The sequence below is a fragment of the Megascapheus bottae genome, chromosome 21 (assembly GCF_031878675.1).
Source record: "Megascapheus bottae isolate mThoBot1 chromosome 21, mThoBot2.hap1, whole genome shotgun sequence".
NCBI classification, from domain to species: Eukaryota; Metazoa; Chordata; class Mammalia; order Rodentia; family Geomyidae; genus Megascapheus; species Megascapheus bottae.
The window spans coordinates 24,143,494-24,167,247 of NC_143529.1; the positions used below are offsets into that span (position 1 = coordinate 24,143,494).

Genomic DNA, 23,754 nt, shown 5'->3' on the forward strand with positions numbered 1-23,754 from the left:
CTGCGGGTTCAAGTGGTAGAGCACTATCCTTGAAAAAAGGCTCAGGGACCGTGCCCAAGCCTTGAGTTCCAACCCCAGCACTGGTAAAACAACAACAACTTCGCTTTGCCCTTCACAAGCCCAGGAGCAAGCACTACAAGACAACCAGAAATGGAACTGTGTCTCATGTAGCTCAAGGCTAGTAGAGCACCAGCCTTGAGCAAAAAACGCCCAGGGACAGCAGAGCCCAGACCTGAGTTCAAACCCCAGGACTGGTAGGTACACACATGCTGGTTTACTTTTTTGTTTATGTGGTACCAAGGATTCAAATGCAGGGCCTCATGGGTGCTAAGCAAGCATGCAACCACTAAACCCAGTTCCCCCCCTCTCCCTCTTTTGAGACAGGGTCTTGCAACATAGGACAGGCTGGCCTGGAATTCCATATCTTCCCCCATTCTGTTTTACTTAACACTTTATTATGGACATTTTTCATCACTCACCCTCACCAGCACCACTTTAAGACAGTGTACCTCTCTTTTTTTTTTTTTTTTTTTTTTTTTTTTTTGCCAGTCCTGGGCTTGAGCTCAGGGCCTGAGCACTGTCGTTGGACTTTCTCAAGGCTAGAGCTCTACCACTTGAGCCTCAGCACCACTTCCGGCTTTTTTTTTTTCTATGTATGTGATACTGAGGAATTGAATCCGGGTCTTCATGCATGCTAGACAAGCACTTTAACCACTAGGCCAAACTCCCGGCCCCGACAGTGTACCTCTCTATCAGCACGGTGGCAGAGAGCTTGCCTAGCATATGTGTGGCCTTAGGTCTGATCTCTACACAGCCAAAACAAAGAGAATTAGTACAGCAAGGGGATATGCTAATTTTAAAATCATTTGCATCCTAGAGAACATCTGTTCCCGATTTTTACATTATTACAAATTAATATGTGATGAATATTCTCAATAATTCCATGTTTTTAAGGTGAATATATTTTTTATTAGAGAATTTATTAACGTTGATTTTTACATCATATTTTAAATGACAAGTTTAACAAGTGTTCAAGGAGGGAATCTCTATTTACAATCACTGGGACTTAGTATTTAGAACTTAATCAAAATTAGGTTAAGGGTTTGTATGTCATAGAAACATATTAATTTATGAAATAAAACATTAAGGTGAATATATTTTTCAAGTTTAAAACTTCAGACATGCATGCGTGGGAATGTGGCTTAGTGTCAGAGTGCTTGCCTAGCATGCAAGAATACCTGGATTCCATTCCTCAGTGCCACATAAACAGAAAAAAGCTGAAAGTGGCTTTTTTCTATGGCTCAAGTGGTAGAGTGCTAGCCTTGAGCAAAATAAAGCTCAGGGACAGCGTCCAGGCCCAGAATTCAAGCCCCATGACCGATTAAAAAAAAAAAAAAGATACTCTTGCAAACACACACACACACACACACACACACACACACACACACACACACACACCAGCAGTCCCAAAAGGATCCTTTATGATGAAGTCAGGTGCCTGAGTAACGAAGTAGACTGACAGAGGAGGCTTTGGAAGTTGTAGAACTCTGCATTTTTAGATAAACAGCAAACAAATAATTCTCTGTGTCACATAGCCACCTCCTATCAGCAAATACTTACACTCCAAATCTAGGCATTGTTTATCAGCAATTCAAAGTCAGCTGGGTGTCTGGTATTTCTCTGACCTATTCCTCTAGAGGAAAGTCAAGTCTGTGGATGCTGAAAGGGTGGAGGAGGGAAGGAATGGCTGAAGTGTATTTTTGGAATTGAGAGGCTGAAGCCCTGGAGGAAGTGAGAGAGGATAGGCCTCCAGGAGGTTAGAGGGAGTGGGAAGGGGAACTTAATGAGAGTGCTGGCCCTGAAGAACTTTCTCTGTTACCAAACTCCTAGCTGCCTAATCATCTAGCATTCATGGATTTCTATACCAGTGCAGGATCTTTCAAAAAAAAAAAGGGAAAGTCCCATTCATCTCTAGGTTCTCTTCGGTGGGGTGGGAAGGCTGAAAGGCCTGAATGACTGTTGGGGCAGGGGATGCTGAGACTTCCCCTTAGCCTTATTGTTCATGAACATTTACACTTTCCAAATGCAGTAGAATAAAGAGTGGTAAGTTTGGAGATCCTGAAAAATGATCTCCCATGATTTCTACCTCCTGGGACACCAAACCTCAGAAGAAATCAGAGGAAAAGGCTTCACCAATGAGTGTGCATTCATGCAGAATGGCTTAGATCCCCCCCCCAACAGAAGTGGGTTGGGTTATGAGTAAATATGGGCCACAGGACCTGCTAGCCTGTCACCCACTGAGGTACAGCCAGGACCAGGGCACGATTTCCAGCCTCTTCTCCCCCCTCCCTCTGACAATCAGAGTGAGCTAGGGTGCTTGGGAAAACTTGTAGATCCTCTTGGGGATGTCTCCCTGCAGAATGCCATCCCTGGTAACCCTAATGTTCTTCGAGTTGTAAGCGAAGGCACTAGCCAGCTCTGGGCCTGAATCCAAGTTGAAATCACTTGGGGCTATTTGACCTTGGGGTGATTATTTAACTACTCTGAACCTTGGAGCCCTTATCATTAAAAGGGAAGAAATAATCGGGTGGTTGTAAGGTCTAAAAATAACAGTTGTTGCCAGGCACACAGGTGGTTTTCGCTTATAATTCTAGCTACTCAGGAAGCTGAAAACAGAAGATTTGCCATTTGAAGCCAGACAGGAAAGTCCCACAGACTATCTCCAGTTAGCCACCAAAAAAAAAAAAAAAAAAAAAAAAAATCCAGAAATAGCTGTGGCTCAAGTGGTAGAGTGCTAATAACCTTGAGGAAAAAAGCTTAGGGACAGTGCTCAGACTCCAGAGTTCAAGCCCCGGGACCTGCCCAAACAACAATAATGGCAATAATAGCAGTTGTCAAGTGTTTACTGCAGAGCTCAAATGGGTCTTCGTCATGGTTGTGATAAACACAACCTTTAGTTTGGAAAGACTAATTGGGACTTGATGGGTAAATTTGCCAAGTCCTGGCTTCTCAGCTTGGCCACTGCCACCACTTGCTCTTTGCTCTGCTGGGCCAGCCACACTGTCGGTAGCTTTCAGATTTTTTTTCCATTCTGTTTTCTGTTTTGTTTTGCATTTTTAAAATTGTGGCCAGGAGTTTGGCCTAGTGGTAGAGTGCTTGCCTAGCATGCACAAAGACCCAGGTTCGATTCCTCGGTACCACATACATAGAAAAAAGAAGCTGGAAATGGTGCTGAGGCTCAAGTGGAAGAGCTCTAGCCTTGAGAAAGTCCAAGGACAGTGCTTAGGCCTTGAGCCCAGGACTGGCAAAAAAAAAAAAATTGTTACTATAATTGTTTTAACTTGTTATATTGTTGTTGTGTAGAGAAGTTACTGTTTTGTAAGTCAGTTAATGAGTACATTCCTTTCTGGACAATGTCACCCTTTCCCTCAGTCTCTCCATTTTTCATTTCCATACCCACTCACTATTTGTATAGTTTATTTTCTCCATATTGTTGAGTGAATTCCACGGCTGCATTTGTTCACCTTTTGTCCCTCCATTTCTGTGCCCTCCTCTTTACCCTCCCAAAGACAGATAAATGAACAAACAAGACCAATAGAAAAGAAAATAAAGGCTGGGAATGTAGCTTCAAGGTAGAATGCTTGCCTAGCAAGCACAAAGCCCTGAGTTCAATTCCTCAATACCACAGAAACAGCTGGAAGTGGTGCTGTAGTTCAAGGGATAGAGTGCCAACCTTGAGCAAAGGAAGCTCAAGAACAGTGCCCAGGCCCTGAGTTCAAGCCCTAGGACTGACAGAAAAGAAAAGAAAGAAAAAGAACAACAGCAAGAAAAAAACTGAAACAAAAACTCTTGCTTCCATTTCCTGGAGTTCATTTCAATCAGTATTATTTTATGTGATCAGAGGTAATTCTGTGGCTAATTGGAGATAAGAGTCTCACAGACTTTCCTGCCTGGGCTGGCTTTGAACCATGATCCTTAGATCTCAGCCCCAAGACTAGTTAGAATTACAGGTATGAACCACCAGTGCCCAGCAACAAAAAGATTTTTCAAATTACCTTTTACAGTCACAGTAGCTCAAAACTGTTACCTACTTGGGAAATTGGAAGGATTGTGGCTCAAGACCAGCCCTAGCAATAAATAAATAAATAAATAAAAGTCAAGGAGACCTCATCTCAACCAATAGTTGGACATAGTAGTATGTGCCTGTTGTCCCATGGGAGATGTAAATAGAAAGATCTCACAGGTCAGCCTAGGCAAAAACCCATACTCTAGCCCCCAGAAAGCAAAAGGATTGAGAGCATGGATCAAGTGGTATAGCACCTACCTGGCAAGTGCAGTTTTCTAAGTTTGAATTCCAGTACCCAGTAAAAGGGATACTGGCAAATTCATTTTGACTTTATAAAAATCATTCATGCTCTCATACTTATTAGGCATGATCTCTACCTGAGCCATTTTAATAATTTATTTAACCCAACATATCCAAAAATATCACAATTTATTCTTGGCAGTAGAAATGGTGGCCTATACATGAAATCTCAGCAATCATGAGGCTAGCTTGAATATGTCTAAGACCCTGTCTCTAAAAAAAATATATTATTGGAAATTTTATCATATTAAGTCTTTCAGGGGCCAGGAGTTTGGCCTAGTGGTTAAAGTGCTTGCCTAGCATGCATGAAGACCCGGGTTCAATTCCTCGGTACCACATACATAGAAAAAAGCCAGAAGTGGTGCTGAGGCTCAAGTGGTAGAGCTCTAGCTTTGAGAAAATCCAAGGACAGTGCCCAGGCCCTGAGCTCAAGCCCAGGACTGGCAAAACAAACAAACAAACAAACATATTAAGTCTTTCAATTCTGATTTGTATTTTATACCCATAGCATATCTCAATCAGGATTAGATTTACATAAAACATGTTAAATTTACATTGAAAATATTTACATCAGAAAGCATAAACGTATGTTTAAAAATGTGCTTGCTTGAATGTTTTGCCATAATAAAAATAAGCATCTTTTTATATTTAAATATAAATTAATATTGAACAAAATTCAAAATTGAGGGGGCCAGCAGTGTGGCCTAGTGATAGAGTGTTTGCTTAGCACGCACAAAGCTCTGGATTCAATTCCTTGGTACCAAATACACAGAAAAAGCCAGAATTAGAGCAGTGGCTCAAATGGCAGAGTGCTAGCCTTGAGCAAAAGAAGCTCAGGGACAATGCTAAAGACCTGAGTTCAAGCCCCAGGACTGGAGAGAGAGAGAGAGAGAGAGAAAGAGAAAGAGAGAGAGAGAGAGAGCGAGAGAGCGAGAGAGCGAGAGAGCGAGAGAGCGAGAGAGCGAGAGAGCGAGAGAGAGAGAGAGAGAGAGAAAGAGAGAGAGAGAGAGAGAGAATTAAAAATCTAGTTTTATAATTTCACTAACCACATTTCAAATGATGGCTCCAGGAATCAGAGTCTGGGTTATAATTAATCTTGGACTTGACTTTGAACCTACACTCAGTACTTGATACTAAATTCAGCTTACTTCCTCCAACAAACTGGGACTTTGACCTCTTTGGAGAGCTGGATGAGAGCAAGTCAAAATTAGTTTCTGGATATGACCACTGGGGGGCAGGACCTGGCTACCCCTGGCAAGGAAAGGACTGGAACAACTTTCCAGAGACTTAGGTAGAAGCTTATTCAGTTCAGTGTTTTTCACAGGGTGGTTGAAATTAAAACAATAAGAAAATAGTTCAGGTAAAGTGAGAATACCGTTTTAGGCTTTTGGTTGTGTGTGTGTGTGTGTGTGTGTGTGTGTGTGTGTGTGTGTGTGTTTTGCCAGTACTGGTACTTGAATTCAGGACCTGGGCACTGTCCTTGAGCTTTCTCAAGGCCAGTGCTCTACCACTTGAGCCACAGCACCACTTCCAACTTCTGTGTATGTGGTACCAAGGAATCAAACCCAGGGCTTCATTTATGCTAGGCAAGCACTGTACTACTAAGCTATACTCCCAGTCCAATTTTAGGCTTATTGTATATGTCTAATGTATGGTTTCCAATGGAAAGTGTGTTTCTCTTTTTTTCCCTTTGGTTGTACTGAAGTAATGAGACAGCACTCAGGCCTAAAACTTTCTAGGCAAAAATTATGCCCCTTGAGCCATGCTTTCACACCTTAAAATCTGTTTCTTTTTTTTCCCCCTTTTTCTGTACTTGTACAGGGACTTGAACTCTGGACCTGGATATGTAGCTTAGCTTTTTTAGCTCAAGGCTAATGAAGCTGTACCACTTGAGCCACAGCTCCACTTATGGCTTTTGAGGGGTTACTTGGAGATAAGAGCTTCGCAGACTTCCTTGCTTACGCTAGCTTCAAATCATAATCCTCACATCTCAGACTCCTGAGTAGCTAGAATTACAGGCACAAGCCACTGGCATCCAGCAGGATCTATTTCTCTCTCTGGCTTACTTGTTTGTTGTTTTTGTCCAAGACCCAAGACCAGGACTTAAACTCAATATCTGACACTTTTGCTCATTGGCTGGTACTCTACCACTTCAGCTAAGCCTCCAGTCCCTAGAAAGATCTATTTTTTATGAAGTCTATTGTCAAAATAAATAAGTAAATAAGTTGGGGCTGGGAATGTAGCTTAGTGGTAGAGTGCTCGCCTAGCATGCATGAAGGTTCTTAGTATCACATAAACAGAAAGAGCCGGAAGTGGTGTTGTGGCTCTTGTGGTAGAGTGCCAGCCTTGAGCAAAAGAAACTCAAATACAATGTCCAGGCCCTGAGTTCAAGCTCAAGGATTGGCAAAACAAAAAGTCCTGAAGGAGAATGGACCTGAGACTACGCTGAAGCTGGAATAGAGTATATTATGAGTTCATACATGCATGCCCTGAGTCAACAGGGCATGTGAAGGTGGTGGAGGCAACCAGAAGCCCAACCTTGAAATATTGCAGAAGCACTAGGATGTAGACAAAAGAGACTTGGAGGTATACAAAACCAGTTCTATAAAACTTCAGGAACCCCCTTAGGATTTGAGGTCATTTTCAGCAAAGAGGAGCATGATCTGGAGCTTGTGTTAGGAAAATTGCCCCAACTTGGAGCCATTGAGTGTGTTGTGGGGCCAGAGTCTGAAAACAGGAACTCAAGGAGCTGCCTCAGTCCTTGGAGGTAAGGAGGTGGCAAGTGGGCCCCACCCTGATGAGTACAAACACCCCCACTGCCATTCCAAGACACCTTCCATCTGGTTGTCCCCATGTCTGTCAGTCTCTATCCTTTCTGCCATCTTTCAAGCTTGTCCTCAGCCTCAGTTTGGCTGGACCAAGTTGGGGAGCTCCAGCAAGAAGTGGGAGTGGGGTGTTTTGTGACCCTCCCTGAGGGCTCACCCCTAGTCTAAATGCCTCAGCCTGTCAGGTGGGCCTTTGTTTTAGAATTGCTCTCTTTCAGGGAGCACTCTCGAGGTAGAGTGCTTGCCTAGCATGCACAAAGCCCCGAGTTGGATTCCTTAGTACCATTTGTACAGAAAAAGCCAGATGTGGTGCTGTGGCTTAAGTGGTAGAATGCTAGCCTTGAGCAAAAGAAGTTCAAGGAGAATGCTCAGGCCCTGCATTTAAGCCCCCCCCTCCCAAAAAACGAATTGCTTCTTTCCTACACCCTCCAGGCCTAGGAGTGGCCACAGAGCCCCCTGCCCCTAGCCCTGGCTCATCTCTTGGCTCATCTCTTGTCTCATCTCTAGATTTGTAGAGTACAACAGTCTCTTCTTATCCTTGATTTCAATTCCCTGCTGCATTCCAAAATTACAAAATGGAAAATTCCAGAAGCAAATAATGAAGAAGGTTTTTTTGTCTTTGTTTTTGTTTGTCATGAGGCATGAACTTGGCCTGGGTGCCATCCCTGAGCTCTTCAGCTCAAAGCAACTGCCTTAGTCTTGAGCTAAGCCTCACTTCCCATTTTCTAGAGGTGAATTGGAGATAAGAGTCTCAGGTCCTTTTGTGCCCAGGCTGGCTTTGAACTTTGATCCTCAGATCTTAGCCTCCTGTGTAGCTAGGATTACAGGCGTGAGCCATCACCCAACTTGAGAAGGTTTGTTCTTGCTTTTCCTTTGCTGCTAGGGGTCAAAAACCAAGACCTTGATCATTCTAAGAATGGAGTCTAACACTGAGCTATATCCAGCCTCAAATTCATAAGTTTTTTTTGCTTGCTTGCTATATTTGTTTTTGTTTTGGGTTTTGTTGTTGTTTTTTGTTTGTTTTACACTACCAGGGCTTGAACTCAGGGCCTCCTGTTTGGTAGTTGAGCCATGCCTCTAGCCTGGCTTTTTGCTGGTTAATTGAAAATGGAATCGCATGGACTTGACTGCCCAGACTTCATACAGTGATATTCCAGAGCTCAGCTTCCTAGGTATCCAGGGTGACAGGCATGGGCCACAAGCATCTAGATTACATTCATAAGCATTAATTTTCACCATATATACTTATAGTTGCTCCCTTCTACTATTAGCTATAGTTGTTACTCTCTTACTGTGCCTAATTTATAAATTAAATTTTCTGGTGGATTTGTATGAGTAGAGTTTTGGAACTATCAGCAATTTCAGAGACTTTGATTATCATACTCCCTGTCTCTCATGGTTCCTGTAGTCCTTTAATGCAGTTCTTCTCAGCAGGTCAAGCCCAGTAGTCATGTTTTGGGGGCCTTCCAGCTGATATGCTTCCTGTACAAGCTGGCAGCTTAGCATCAGAGAATAGAGACTTGGGGTTCAACCAGAAATGAGTTTGGACTCTGTTACTTCTTAGCTCTTGGATGGGGTGAATTGAATCATTTGATCTGTCCTGGCTTCAGCTTGCTCATCTCTAAGAGAATACCATTCTTTTCCTTGTAGAGTTGTCATGACCATGAAATCGTATGTGCTTCATCCACACCTGCCCTCAGCAGGCCTTCGTCCTCTCCACAGCTGAACACTTACTGCATAAGCCACATGCTAGGGGCTGGGGAGTAAGAGATCAGAAATGAGGTAGCCTACACCTATAATCCAGCTACTCAGAAGGCTGAGATCTGAGGATCATAGTCTGAAGCCACCTCAGGCAGGAAAATCTAGAAGATTCTTTTTGTGTGTGTTGGGGGAGGTCATGGGATTTGAGCTCTGGGCCTGGGTGTTGTCTCTGAGCTCTCGAGCTCAAAGCTACTGCCCCACCCCTTGAGCTACAGTGCCACTTCCAGTTTTCTGTTGGTTAATTGGAGATAAGAGTCTCAGGTTCTTTAGTGCCTGGGGTTGACTTTGAACCTTGATCCTCAGATCTCAGCCTCCTGAATAGCTAAAATTACAGGCATGAGCCACCGAGCCCAGCTATGAGACTCGGGACTGGCAAAAAAAATAAAAATAAAAAAATCAAGGAACTTGTTACACGTGCCCAGTGAACCAGGCTCTGTGTCCTTGGCTTCTGTGATTCCTGTTAATCCTCAGTATAGCTCATACAGATTACCAGCCCCTTTGGAAGACAGAGAATGAGGCTTAGATTAAGAACACTGTCTCCAAGGTATAGGGCACTAGGACAGAACTTAGTCCATGTGGGTCTAGCACCCACCTTCCCCACAAGTAATTCCAGGTAGAATGTGGGTGTTGACAGGAGTGGAGGGTGGCGGGGGTTGGGGAGGGGGAAGACCAGAAATACCCCACAGCCTGCAGTGTACAGTGACAGAGAAGTATGGGTCACCTAGGCAGGGTGCTAGCAAAGGCCTCCTCCAGGAGCTTTTCTGTCAGAAGTACAGCTGAGAATAAACAGAAAGCAGAACATGTATGGTACTGGATAGAGCCATCTTTGGACAGGCATGTCCTTCCTGCTTGTCAGCACCATGCTATTTCCCTACCACATATCCCCTTTATGGATATGGAGATTGAGGCCCAGGGAAGTGAGCTGTAAATAATCTGTCCAAGATGTCAGGATAAGTGGAGAGAGGACGGAAGAGGAGCAGCTTCTGGAGAGGTACAAGGAAGATGCAGAGGTAGCCAAGAAGAACCTGCCCCTTCTAGGGCCATAAGAGCTGAGGCCTCAGGCCAGGAGAGGCCGGAGAGGGCTTAGGTGGGCAGAGAAAACCAGTGGGCCTGCGTTCTCCAGAGGACAAGCAAGAGGCCTTTGTGGATCTTCAACATCCCTGTCTCAAGAAGATCTTTCTAAATAGCTAGAGGGGAGATGGGTTGGAGGGGGTTCCCCCTGGAGTAAGGGAGGCTGTGGCAAGGGTCTGAGTGAGGAAAGCTGAGGACCCTGAAGCAAAGGCAGGAACAGGAGAGCAACTCAAGAAATAGTAAGAGGGCTAGGAATGTGGCTTAGTGTTAGAGTGCTTACCTAGCATTCATGAAGCCCTCACTACCACATAAACAGAAAAAGCCAGAAGTAGCACTGTGGTTCAAGTAGTAGAGTACTAGCATTAAACAAAAGAAGCTCAGGGACAGCACCGAGGCTCTGAGTTCAAGCCCTAGGACTAAATAAATAAATAGTGTTACTTAACAGTCACTAGGGGTCTAGTCTAACAGCCTGTCCTATATACAAGACTTCCAGGTTGCTAATAGATTCTCATCACTGACTAAGTATTGTTGAGGGCTGAGGAAGCTGCTTGCTGGAATCTAGAGAGGGAGAGAAGGTCTGGGATTGCAACTCTGTGGGAGAGTTATCTGCTAATATGCACCAGGTCCCAGATTCATCCTCAGCACACAAAAACATTATTAAATTAATTAATTTTTAAAAAGATTGGAGCTGGGCATGGTGGCTCACCCCTGTAATCCTAGCTATACAGGAGGCTGAGATCTGAGGATCTCAGTTCAAAGCTTGCCCAGGCACTAAGGAACTGAGACTCTTATTTCCAATTAATCACTAGAAAATGGGAAGTGGTCCTGTGGCTCCAGGAGTAGGGCGGCAGCCTTACTCAGGGACAGCACCCAGGCCTAGAGTTCAAGCTCCATGAAAGCCCCCCCCCAAAAAAAAAGATTGGAAGAGAAGAAATATGGTGGTTGAAGAGCTTTAAGAAAACGTTTGTACTGAGGAGGGTGCGGGCAGAGAAAAGGACACTGGAGGCAGAGAAACACCAGGTGAATTGCAGATGTTACCAGGAGAGTTGGCTGCTACTGAAGTAAAATTGAAGACCTTGGACCAAGGTCAGGAACAGAAGCCAAGGCTGATTCAAAATCACTAGCAAAAGACTGGAATATGGCTCAGTGGCAAAGTGCTTGCCCCATCCCTACTACCAATAAAAGAAAAGACCTTAAAAACCACTGGTAAAATGCTGTCAGGCCCAACTAGGCCTACTGAATCTGAATCTTGGGAGGAGAGTCCAGGAATCTGTAGTGGGGGCTGCTAGACTAAACATTGAATGAATTAGGCTTGTTGGAGTTACCTGATGGCAAGAATGTAGAACAGAAACTGGTGTGCGACCCCTCAGAGAATTGGCTGGGTTGGTGGATAGACTTACTGCGAGGAAAATGGGGAGAAGATTTTATGTGAGACAGGAAGAGCAGCAGTATTGATCTGCAGTAGAACTAGTGTGTCCCTGTCTAGTTTGGAGCCATGACAAGATAGAGGTCACAAGTCACCTGGAAAAGGCAGAGGCAAAACAAGAGGGAGGGGGGGGAATTGAAGATGGGTCAGGTTCAGTGAAGACCTGGCCAGGTGCCAGTGTCTCATACCTGTAATCATAACTACTCAGGAAGCTGAGATCTGAAGATCACAGTTCAAAGCCAGCGTGGGCATGAAGTCCCTGAGACTCTTTTTTTTTTTTTGCCAGTCCCAGGCTTGAGCTCATGGCCTGAGCACTGTCCCCTTGGACTTTCTCAAGGCTAGAGCTCTACCACTTGAGCCTCAGCACCACTTCTGGCTTTTTTCTATGTATGTGGTACCAAGGAATCGAACCCGGGTCTTCGTGCATGCTAGGCAAGCACTCAACCACTAGGCCAAATTCCTGGCCCTCTTATCTGAGTCTTATCTCCAATTAGCCACCAGAAAACCAGAACTGGTGCTGTGGCTCAATATGATCAGGCACACAGAGCATCATGAGAAGCAAAGGACAATGGGAGATTTGCCTCTAAGCAAAGCAGCGTCTCAGACTGTAAAGCATTGTGGCTTGAAGCCACAATGGGATAGACTGAAGACAACGGGTCTAGCTGACGCATCCCAGCTGCCACTTCTGCATTGGGGTAACCTTTTCTAAACTGACTTGCCTTTGCCACTCTGGTTCAACATTTATCTCTTTTCTCTAATAGTCAGACAACTCTATTCATCAACGTGCCTTCATGATCCTGCCAACGATATCATCTCATCGTCATCATCATCACCATCATCATCACCACCTTGATTTCCTGTATGCCAGCCAGCCAGGCACCAGCTTGAGCCATGATGTAAATAAGAAGTCTGATTGTTCTTCTAAGGGGATAACCTGGGCTGACAGGAACAAGGGGAAAGACATGAGAACATCCCTCCTGCCCATCCTGGGGACCAGGGAGGGAGCTAGCCCTTCATGAAGGTACCTCACAGGCTAGACCTACATGCCTGCTGCTCCCCTGCTTTGAGTTACTTCTTTAGTTAAGAGATAGGACCTTCAACATAGCCCAGGCTGGCCTCAAATTCTAGATCCTCTTGCCTCAGCTTTCTGAGGGCTGTGCACAGCTATGCACAACCATGCCTTTCTGTGCCTTAAGTTATTTATAGGCCTCTCCTAAGAGAGTCACGGGAAAACCCTATCTTGGCTGAACCCCCAAGCTTGTCCTGGAGAGGAAGTGGTGGCTGAAGATCTCATGTGCACAAGTGCTTCTGGTTTGGCTTTCCTGATGTGGTTTGCTCTGACTCTAGTCACAGTCTGTCCCCCTGCATGAAGTTTGGCTTCCAAAGAACTCTCCTGCAGGGACCAAGCCCTCTGGTCAGAACAAGACAGTCCAGGCTCAACAGCAATAGATAAATTACCATTCATTCATTGGTTGCTTCTGTTGCTCACACATTCATTTAGCAAACACTTAATGAACCTAGCATTACACATACCACAAACCTCATGAGCCTTGCATTCCAATGAGGTGACCGGAAAGAGTCTCAAAATAATGTGCAGTTGTGAAAAATGTTTTAAAGGAGAGGAAGGGAGGGATAAGGGAGGGAAGCAGGGAGGGAGGGAGGAAGGAAGGAAAGCACTTAGGTGCTTAGGTAGAGAGGACCTCTCAAAAACTGTAATACTTGTTATTTTTGTGTGTGGGAGAGGGAGTCATGGAGCTTGAAACTGTCAGGCCTGGGCACTATCCCTGAGCTTCTTTTTTGCTCAAGTCTAGCACTCTACCACTTGAGCCACAGCACCATTTCCAGGGCTTCATGCATGCTACGCAAGTTCTCTACCACTAAACCACATTCCCAACCCAATACTTGTTCCTTTAACTTAATGTAGACCTTACATATGGTGATATAAACACATTTGTCTGTCTGTCTGCCTTTCTTTCTTTCTTTCTTTCTTTCTTTTCTTTTCTCTTTCTTTCTTTCTTTCTTTCTTTCTTTCTTTCTTTCTTTCTTTCTTTCTTTCTTTGTGGATCATGGGGCTTGAACTCAGAGCTTGGGTGCCATCCTGAGTTATTTTGCTCAGAGCTAGCACTCTACCACTTTGAGTCATAACACTATTTCCTTAACACATCTTAGTGTATATCTTGCTGAACTTTTACGTTTGAATAAGTTGTTTTTATCAACTTCTGCACCACTGCAGATATTTGGGGCCAGATAATTCCTTGTTATGGGGGACCTGTCCTGGGCCTTGTGGAATTTTAGCAGTATCCCTGGAATCCTCTCTCTCTCTCTCTCTCCCTGTAATTGCGAGCCCTTGGTGTATGCCATGTAAGCACTACTCAGGTCAGGAGGCAGGTTATTTCTTGTCTGTTGGCATTTGAGCTTATTAAAGAACTGGAGGAACAGAGTTCCAGGTAAAGGAAGCATAAGCAAAGACCTGAGGTAGGAATAAGCTTGGTATATTTGGGGAACGCCATGGCTCATCTGTAGTAGCAAGAGGGATAATAATGGCATAGGAAAAAGGTGAAGAGAAAGGCTCACCCTGTCAAGCAGAGGCCTTCTGGGCTATGTAGAGGAGTCTGACAATTAAAAGAATAATATGTATTTTCCCTTTTGCCAGACTACATTATAGTATGTACTCTAAAGTAAAGACTTAGACTCTGAAATACTTTGTAAGTGAAAAGATGTGGCTCAAGTGGTAGAGTGCTGGGCTTGAGAAAGCCCAAGGACAGTGCTTAGGCCCTGAGTTCTAGCCCAACACTTGTAAAAAAAAAAAAAGAATTTCATGAGGGAGTAGCACTGAGGCTCAGAGTGGTAGAGCACTAGTCTTTCTTTTTTCCTCTTAGTTCTGGGGCTTGAACTCAGAACCTGGGTGCTGCCCCTGAGCCTCTCAAGGCTAGCACTGTACCACTTGAGCCACAGTACCATATCCTACAGCACAAGTCTTGAGTAAAAGAGTTCAAAAGCAGTGCCCAGGTCCTAAGTTCAGGCCCCAGACAAAAAAAAAAAAAAAAAAAAAAAAGTAAAAATAAATAAATAAAATCAATTCAAATGCCAAAAAAAAGTCTCACAGATTTTTTTGCCAGGGCTGGTTTGGAACCATGATCCTCAGATCTCAGCCTCCTGAGTAGTTAGGATTACAGATGTGAGCCACTGGTGCCCAGCTACCTAATACATTTTTATTGAACTTTCTCACCCCCAGCATGGTCCCCTGTGCTTTTTCTGTATATGTGGTACCAAGGAATCAAACCTGGGCCTTCATGCATGCTGGGTGAGCACTCTACCAGTAGGCCATGCTCCCAGCTTCATGAGACTCTTGTCTCAATAAAGTACTCAGAAAAATCTGAAGTGGCACTGTGACTCAAGTGGTAGAGCACTAGCCCTGAGCACAGAGATGCTCAAGGATAATGCCCAGGCCCAAAGTTCAAGACCTGGGAATGCCAAAAAACAAACAATAATAACAACAAAACTTCCTGGGTAGCACTAGGGATTGAATTTAGAACCTAACACTTTCTGCAAGGCACTCTACCACTTGAGACACACATCTAGTAAAACTCCCTGCCAACCTGCTCAGCAGTCTTCCTCCTTGCACTTCCCCAGCGTGACAAGCATACTTCGTATCAGTGGTTGAGATGGAATCTTTTGAACTTTTTTTTGCCCAGGCTGACCCCAAACCTGACCTCCTAAGTAGCTAGGATTACAGGCTTGATTGCTTTACAGGTTGACCTCACTCTGGCTTTTTTGTAGTTAACTGGAGGTAAAAGTCTCATAGACTTTAGTGCCCAGGATGGCTTTGAAATGGGATCCTCAGATCTTACCTTCCTGAGTAATTAGGATTACAAGTTTGAGCTAAAGCATTCCTAAAAAGAGTACATAGAATCGGAATCAGAATCTTTTTATTTTTTTGGTTTTGGGATTTGAACTCTGAGCCTCTGCGCTGTTCCTGAGCTCTTCAGCTCAAGGCTAATGCTCTACCACTTTGAGCTACAGTGCCACTTCTGGTTTTCTGGTGTTTAATTGGAGATAAGAGTCTCACGGACTTCCGTGCTTTGGCTGACTTTGAACCACAGTTCTCAGATCTCAGCCTTCTGAGTAGCTAGGATTACAAGTGTGAGCCACTGGTGCCGGGCTGAAATCTGAATCTGTAAGGAACAAAGAATGAGTGATACTCCAGGCAGAAAGCACAGCAAGTGCAAAGGAGCTAGGGTGTGAAATAACATGGTAGTTTACAGAGACTACAAGCTGGGAATTACAGGGTATAAAATGCAGAGAAGGAGTTACCAGTCTGACTAGGACAAATGAAACTAAATTGGATCAGATATAGAGAATTTAGAACAGTCCAAAACAGGTAAGGAAGGGTCCTAACTCCTATGCCTATCCCTACCCTGACTCACCATATTTCATAAACTAAATACACCTTGTGAGGCTGGGAGTGTGGCCTAGCATGCACAAAGCCTTGGATTCAATACTTTGGTACCATATACACAGGAAAAAAAAACAAAAATGGTGCTGTGGCTCAAGTAGCCTTGAGAAAGCTCAAGGACAGTGCCCAGGCCCTGAGTTCAAGCCCTGGGACTGGCAAAAAAAAATACACCTGGTGTTTCTTATCTAATCTTGCTAGTGTACACCTGCATGTGCCTGCACAACACGTGTGTGTGTGTGTGTGTGTGTGTGTGTGTGCCTTAAAGATTTAGGATTCAATGATTTCTTGTTTCAGAGGACAAGGACTAGCTTTTAATTTCTTCATATAATGCCTTCCTGGTACAGCTTACCCACTGAGTGCTCCACAATTCTTCACTTAGCATGTGGAGATTTACAGATACACATAACCAGACACTGGTGTCTCACTCCTGTAACCCAAGCCACTCAAGAGTCAGCCTGGGCAGAAAAGTCTGGGAGACTGTTACCTCCAGTTCATCAGCAAAAAGCCCAAAGTTGAGAGTGCCTGTCCTGAGTGAAAAAGCCAAGCAAAGGAGCAAAGCCCCAATGCCAGCACCGCCACCCCCCCCCACAGACCTGGTACACAGACCATATCTGTCCCCAATATGTGTCTACAAAAAAGAAACTGTGCGATTGTCATGGTTTAGTGGATTGAACACAGTATTGTGACTCATAATTTGTCTGGGGACCATGTAACCCATTCCAAGGCTCCTTGGGCGGGGTAGGGGTGGGAATCAGGGGAAGTCATTGTGTACAATTATAAATTCTGGCTTTAAAGCCAAATATCCAGTCTGTGAACCACCGAAGGAGATAGAGAAAATGTTTGGAGCTGGACACAGGAAATAGGGGAAAACATGTACGGCCCCACCTGCTTCCCTCCATGTCCCAGAGGGAGCCATGATGAGCTTGACTTTGCAGCATTTCCTTCCCTTCCTGTACTGGGCCTGGACTAGTGGCTGGATCCAGAGGAGCCCAGTCCTTCCTAGATCCCACCAGGCCAGCACTCGGGGTCCGTTCCACCACTCTGACCTGAGCAACTTCTAGAACCAATCAGGACGGCAGTACGACACTGGCTGGGTATGGCAATGAGGATGCCCCAGACCTAACTGTGCCACCCATCACTGTGTGACAAAGGCCTCTGGGACCGAGATGCGCTCAGGTCTGGGCCTCTCCGACCCCGCCTCCTAATCGGTCGGGGCGGAGCCAAGCTGCCTCCCAGCCGGGCGACCTTTGCCCTCCAGCCTAGGCACCGCGGTCCAGGGGTCCAGCTCGGACACGGCCTGTGGGCGGGGCCAAGGGCCGGGCGCCCCCAGCGCGCCCGCGCAGGAAGGGCAGGGCCGGCGCCGCCGGGTCCCCACTGGGGGCCCAGGTGGGCGGGGCCAAGCAACGCCCCGCCCCGCCCCGCCCCCCGGCGCCCAGCATGGCCTGGCAGGGCTGGCCGGCGCCCTGGCTGTGGGTCTCCGGTGGCGGGCTGCTGCTGCTGGCCTTCGTCCTGCTCGTGAGCCCCCGCAGTGGCCGTGCGCGGCGGGGCCTACGCGGCCTGCTCATGACGCGCAGCCAGCGGCTGCTCTTCCGAATCGGGTGAGTGCCCGGCGCGGGGAGTTGGTTTCGGGGGCTCGGGCTCAGGGGTCCCGAGCCAGAGCGGCGAGAGCCGGGGTCGCGGGCCGGACAGACGGTGCCGTGTGGTGGGGAGGAGGGGACTGGGGAGCACCAAGGCCAGGCAAGGGGCCTGGACGGAAAGGAACGTCTCCCACCCAGCCAGCTGGCCGGCGTCCCGGTCCCCCTCGCCAACCCCCGGGCCCCCGCCGCTGTAGTAGGCGCTCGTCCCAAGTTAGAGATCCGACCTTCCCTGCAGGCTCCTTCCATTCTTCAGCTCCCCCGGGCACACCAGGCCCCAGGCTGTGAAATCCGACCCTGGGCGGTGGGGAGGACTTTTCCCCTGCAGAGGCTCCCCTCCCCTCTGCCCCTTCCTTTCAGGCTCAGGCCGCTATGGCCTTCGGCACGGTTCCACCACCCACAGGGAGAGGTGGGGAAGGAACCCGAAGAAGGTGGGCATCCCTCTCCCTTCTTCAGGGAGCGGGGGGTGTGGGGAACGCGGGCACCGCAGACATCAGATTAGTGACTGTGATGCGGGCGGTGGGGATTGTAGTAGCCTCAGACACAGGCCAGGATGTCAGCGGTTTTGTTTGTTTTTGCCATTGCTGGGGCTTGAACTCAGGGCCTGAGCACTGTGCTTGGGCTTTTTCAAGGCTAGAGCTCTAGCTTGAGCCACAGTACTGAGGACTCGAACCCAGGTCTTTGTGCATGCTAGGCAAGCACTCAACCACTAGGTCTGGGTGTTTCTTGAACCCCAGAAAAGACCTGCATGGGGAAATCACTCTCCTCAAACCACCCCAGATGATCCTCAAGTTTCAGGCTTAGGCTCTCACTCACAGTCTACAAAATAAAGATACAAAGCTAAAAAATAAAAACAATAGCTTCTAGATAATGATTCAAGTGAGTTGCTATTGCTTTTTAAAAAGCACGAAAAGATGAGTTTTCAATATAGTAATACCTTCATTAGGGATTTTTATTTTTTGCTTCTGAGACCAGACTTCATACATGCCAAGCATGCACTGTGCCTAGATCTGGTAGTTTTGTTTTAATTCTTACCACATTTCTGGGAATTTTGCAGCTCTACTGAGGAGGGAATTTTAAATCTACTTCTAGAATCCAGTATGGTAAGTGTGAAGTCATACAGATGGCCCAAGGAAGTGGAAAAATATACATTTCCACAAGGAGCTAGAACCAGAATTCCTGAGATCAGAACACCTAGAGTGATGGTGCCAGAATTATTAGGGTTGCATATTCCTCAAATTTACTAGTTGAAAGTTTCCAAACTTGAGGCTGTCAAGAACTTCAGAAATCAGTATTTCTTTTTCTTTCTTTTTTTTTTTTTTTTTTTGCCAGTCCTGGGCTTGAGCTCAGGGCCTGAGCACTGTCCTTGGATTTTCTCAAGGCTAGAGCTCTACCACTTGAGCCTCAGCACCACTTCCGGCTTTTTTCTATGTATGTGGTATTGAGGAATCGAACCCGGGTCTTCATGCATGCTAGGCAAACACTTTAACCACTAGGCCAAACTCCCAGCCCAGAAATCAGTATTTCTATGTGTTTTCTTTGTTTGGATTTTAAGGTTGCTTAGGAATCAAGTTCCCAAATTTACAGAGCAGAAGGGTGTTCTTGGAATCAGAATTCCAGACCTGGCCTCTTGGTGGCAAGGGAAACAATCAGTTCAGTGCCTTAGGGGAGGGGCTAAGGGCCATTGAGGGGAGATGGGGTACTAGCAGGAAATGGGTGGGGAGTGTACAGTGTTGACACTACATGGTACCTGTAAGCCTGCAGGAAGTTTGGAGGGGGTGGGGAGTGCATGGACACCCTCCATCTGGAGAGATGGTTTTGAGGACCACCAATAATGGTTCTATGTGTTGGCAGCTAGAAAGCAGGTGATGAGAATCCTTAGCTGCTTTAATCAACACTGATGACAATGCCTTGTTGTTGTTACTAAAGATAATCTTAGAAAAGCTTTTCTTCAAATGTACCCACTCTCGTTTGGAGTACATCAGGTTAGGCTGAGGGTAGACACACATTCACAGCACCTGGAAGATGGTGTGTATGCAGTACCTAAGCACATGGCATGAGGGGTTGCTGGGCAGTCAGCTTTTGAATCCTGGCATTGTTGCATCAGGGCCATGTGATTTCACATGATGCACCTTTTTGTGCCCCATTGTTTGCCTCTGTCAGATGTCCAGTGGAGTCCTATGAGGATGAAATGAGGCTGAACTCACAGAAAGTGCTCTGGAAATGTTGGCAGTTGCTCATGTTGTGGCCTGGGGTGGTTGAGAAGGGGGCACAAGGCCAGCTTCCTTCTGGAGTTGCCTTGCATACTTCCACAGGGGTCCTCCGAGTATATCCTACTCCCGCCCATCAGAAAAATCCCATACCTCTTCATCCATTCAGTATCACCTGCCCTGGATTGGGGGACTATGAGATCATATGATAGTATGCCTGGAGAGAATCTAGGAGAGTCTTAGAACAGATGTGTACCTGAAAAGCCTGGGCAGGAGGGTAGGACTCCCCCTGTGTGCCCTCTGCCATTCCTGGGTCTCCCCTCCCCTCTTTGCCTTTTCCGTGGTAGTAGAGAGAGCCTGTCTGCTGTGGGGAGGGCAGTAGGTTCTGACATTGGGGTCTCAAAGGGCTGGAAATGTTAACCACAAGTCGCATTCAGTTTCATCTTATAAGTTTCCTGGCCAGCCAAGTCCTCTCTTGCCTGTCACCTAAATGGGCACTTTCTCCTGCCTTGGTATTCCTAAGTATTCTCAATTCTAGACAATCACATCTCTAGCCCTCACTCCCTTGTTTTCCTTCTTTGATCCAGGCTCACATTTGTTAAGAGAGTCCAGTTTAGGCCTTTCTCACCCCCCCCCCGTCCCACCCCCCCTTCAGCATACCTCTTTCCCCTCCATCCTGCTTTCTTACTCGCCACAGTATGTGTCACCACACAACATGACATATGGGACATATTCCCACTGAATATGACTATACAGGGAAAAAAAACATTTTTTTTTTTTGTCGTCAGTTATGGGGCTTGAACTCAGAGCCTGGGCACTGTCCCTGAGCTCTTCATGTCAAGGCTAGTGCTCTACCACTTTGAGCCTCTGTGCCACATCCAGTTTTCTGGTGGTTAATTAGAGATAAAGAGTCTCACAGGACAGGGGTGGGGCTAGGGGTAGGGGTGGGAAGGTAGGGTTCCCTAAAATAAAATTTTCCTTATTAAAAAAAAAAAGTCTCACAGATTTTGTGCCTGGACTGTGTTGACTAGAAAGAAACTTTTTTTTTTGCCAGTCCTGGGACTGAACTCAGGACCTGAGCACTGTCCTTGGGTTTTCCTTAAGGCTAGTACTCTACCACTTGAGCCACAGCACCAAATTTGGCTTTTTTTATGTATGTAGTACCAAGAAATCAAACTTGGGTCTTTGTGCATGCTAGGCAAGCACTCCAACACTAGGCTAAACTCCTGGCCTTAGGAAGAAACTTTTTTTTTCCTCACCAGTTCTGGGGCTTGAACTCAGGGCTTGAGCACCACTTCCAGCTTTTTCTCTGTATGTGGTACTGAGGAATTGAACCTGGTTCTTCATGCATGCTAGGCAAACATAATACCACTAGACAAACTCCCAACTCAGGGAAGATTTGCTGGGTCATGAGGATTGGCCTGGGCCTGAAGGCTGTCCCTGAGCTCTTCAGCTCAAGGATACTCCCCTACCCCTGGGCCCGGGTGTGGTCCCTAAGCTCTTTAGTTCAAGGCTACCACCCTCCCCTTGAGCCAAGCCCCACTTCCCCTTTTCTAGAGGTTAATTGGAGATGTCTCAGGTCCTTTTGTGCCCAGGCTGGCTTTGAACCTTGATCCTCAGATCTCAGTCTCCTGAGTAACTAGGATTATGGGTGTGAGCCACGGCGCCAGCAAGAAGAAACTTTTGACTACTGTATTCTAGCTTGCAAAGCAATGTCTGGCACATAATCTTGTCCTCTATGAATCTGGTCCAGCCTCCTTGGTTCAGATTCAACTCTGGCTCCCCTTGGGGCAGTGTGCAGTCTTCCCCTCTCACAGCCCTTGGTGCAGGTCTCTCTTCACATGGGCTGAGTCAAAAGCATCTGGGATTAGGACAGGGGAAAATTGGGGAGAGCCAAAAAAAAAAAAAAAAACAAGCCCAGGGGTCTTGGCAGGGCATGTAGCCAAGGAGCACAGGCAAGACAGCTTGCCTAGGTCTCTAGCTTAGAATGAAGCTCAGTGGAGGGACTGCCAGTGCTTACTGTGCCTCCTGTCCTGCAGAGAAGTAGGTCAGCAGTCATTCCAACATCCTCTCAAAGATGAGTGTCCTACAGAGTATTTCAAAGACTGGGGAAGAGCTGGCCTAAGATGGCCTCCAGCCTCTGCTCCAACCTCTTTCTCACTGTCTTCTCTTGGGCAAACTGGAGCTGCAGGTGTAGGCCTGTAATCCCAGCATATCTTTGAACTCAAGTTCAAGGTCAGCCTGAGTTCCAGTCTGAACACAAGAAACAAAAACAACAAAATAAGCGGCTGTGCTCATGCCTGTAATCTTAGCTACTCAGGAAACCAAGATCTAAGGATCACAGAAGGTAGCCCAGGCAGAAACATCCGTGAGACTCTTATCTCCAATTAAGCACCAAAAAAAAAAAAAAAAAAAAAGCTGGAAGAGGTATGGGTTAAGTGCTAGAGCTCTAGACTTGAGTCAACAATGTTAAGGATAGTGACCAACAGGTCCTGAGTTCAAGACTCCCCTCCTCCCCCCACCTCCACACACAGAATTGTCTTCTGTTACTATTACTGGACAGAAAAATTCTGCAAGCTGAGTCCTGGCTCAAAGCACTCAGATTAGGGGTGCCTCACTAACCTGGGGTACGGTGGAGTCTGGAGCCCCACTGGGGTCAAGGACTATTTAGAGGAGAAAGGGAAGGAGGGTGAGTTGACCTGGCAGTGGGGGCTACCCAGTCATTGTGGTGGGTGCAGAACCCCCTTTCTGCTGCTCCGCTGGCCCAGGCTGGTCTAGTGGCCCTGGGCCCAGTGGTGCAGACACTTGGAAGCCCTCCAGAGTCTCTGAGGACTGCCTGAGGGAGGAGGGGAAGGGGAAGAAGAGCTCCATTGTGTGTTTTCTACTGTGGGTCAGAGGAGGGACTGGGGCTTTGGGCCTCTCTGGCCTCACTGTCCCCAGCTGTCCCCAGCTGACCCACATGACTTGTCTCCCATAATGTTAGAGGCTCCGCCTCAGATACCAGAGAAGCTGCATTCTCTCTCAGTGAGGCAAGGAGTGGGAGATGTCTTGTGGCCCCACGCTTGGAGATAGACACTCAGGCCACAGCCCTGACCCCATAGGGAGGGCCCTAGGGGCAGACCCACTCCTGCCTTGTCAGACACGGTGTTTTTTCTGTGTCCTATCTGGGTCCCAGAAGACTCATTAGACAACTTGATTTTGATTTTGTTAAGATAATGATGGGTAGTTCTGGGCCCTAGCACTGCTGAATTGGAATCCAAGTCTGGGGATATATGCCCTAAGTCCTGGGTTCAAATCAATCACCAAAGTCCAGGAGGCAAGGGACAGAGAGGCCAGAGTCATCTTATTTACCAGGGTCCCCATTGGGTCAACCTGATGAAGGCAAGTAGAACTGCAATGAGAAGCACTGTCCTAAGCCCCAGCTCCTGACCATGCCCAGGGGATCCCAGAGCAAAGTGCAGCCTCACATCAGGCCTGGGGTATTAGTGTCACCTTGTGAATGGTATGAACTCTTGTAAGGTTGAACACTCAGAAATACTTTTGTTGCCCTGAAGAAACACTGCATGCGTTAATGGCTCCACAAACAGAGGCTAGGGGCTGGAGGTAACTTGGTAAAGGGCTTATCTAGCATGTTCTAGATCAGGGATTTCATCCACAGCTCCTCCTCCCCACCCCAAAGAAAAAAGGAAAAGAAGGATGGAAGAGGGAGAAAAGGAGGGAGGAAGAGAAGAGGGAGAGACAGAAGGGAAGGAGGAAGAGAGAAAAGAAAGGGGAGGAGCCAGAGGTCGTTAAATGGGCATCACAGCTAGGTGAGCTGGGGATCAGTAATAAGACTCAGCTTCCTCCTTGTCACGTCTCTAGGCCCCGTTTCTTGTCCTAAATTCTCATGTCTATCTGGCTTCATTGATGCCCTTGCAAACCCCAACCCACCAACACTCCAGGATCAGGAGTCATAAAGCCTAGTTTTGAAAGGGGCCATCAAGAGTCCTCAAGTCAGGGGTCATA

At 46.6% G+C, this 23,754-nt stretch overlaps 1 protein-coding gene across 3 annotated transcripts in view; it reads left to right on the forward strand.

Moving 5' to 3' along the window:
• Positions 1-23,754, forward strand: part of Pnkd (PNKD metallo-beta-lactamase domain containing) — a 60,504-nt gene that overhangs the window by 21,265 nt on the left and 15,485 nt on the right. The window contains exon 2 of one of the 3 annotated variants that reach the window (XM_090354802.1): positions 12,211-12,345. The exons of 1 other annotated variant lie outside the window; for it this stretch is intronic. In XM_090354802.1, coding sequence (XP_090210928.1) covers positions 12,341-12,345 — 5 coding nt within the window. In that variant the 5' untranslated portion in view covers positions 12,211-12,340. Of the gene's footprint in view, positions 1-12,210; positions 12,346-17,342; positions 17,504-23,754 lie in introns of those variants that run through there. One more of the 3 variants, XM_090354801.1, reaches the window with a different exon arrangement.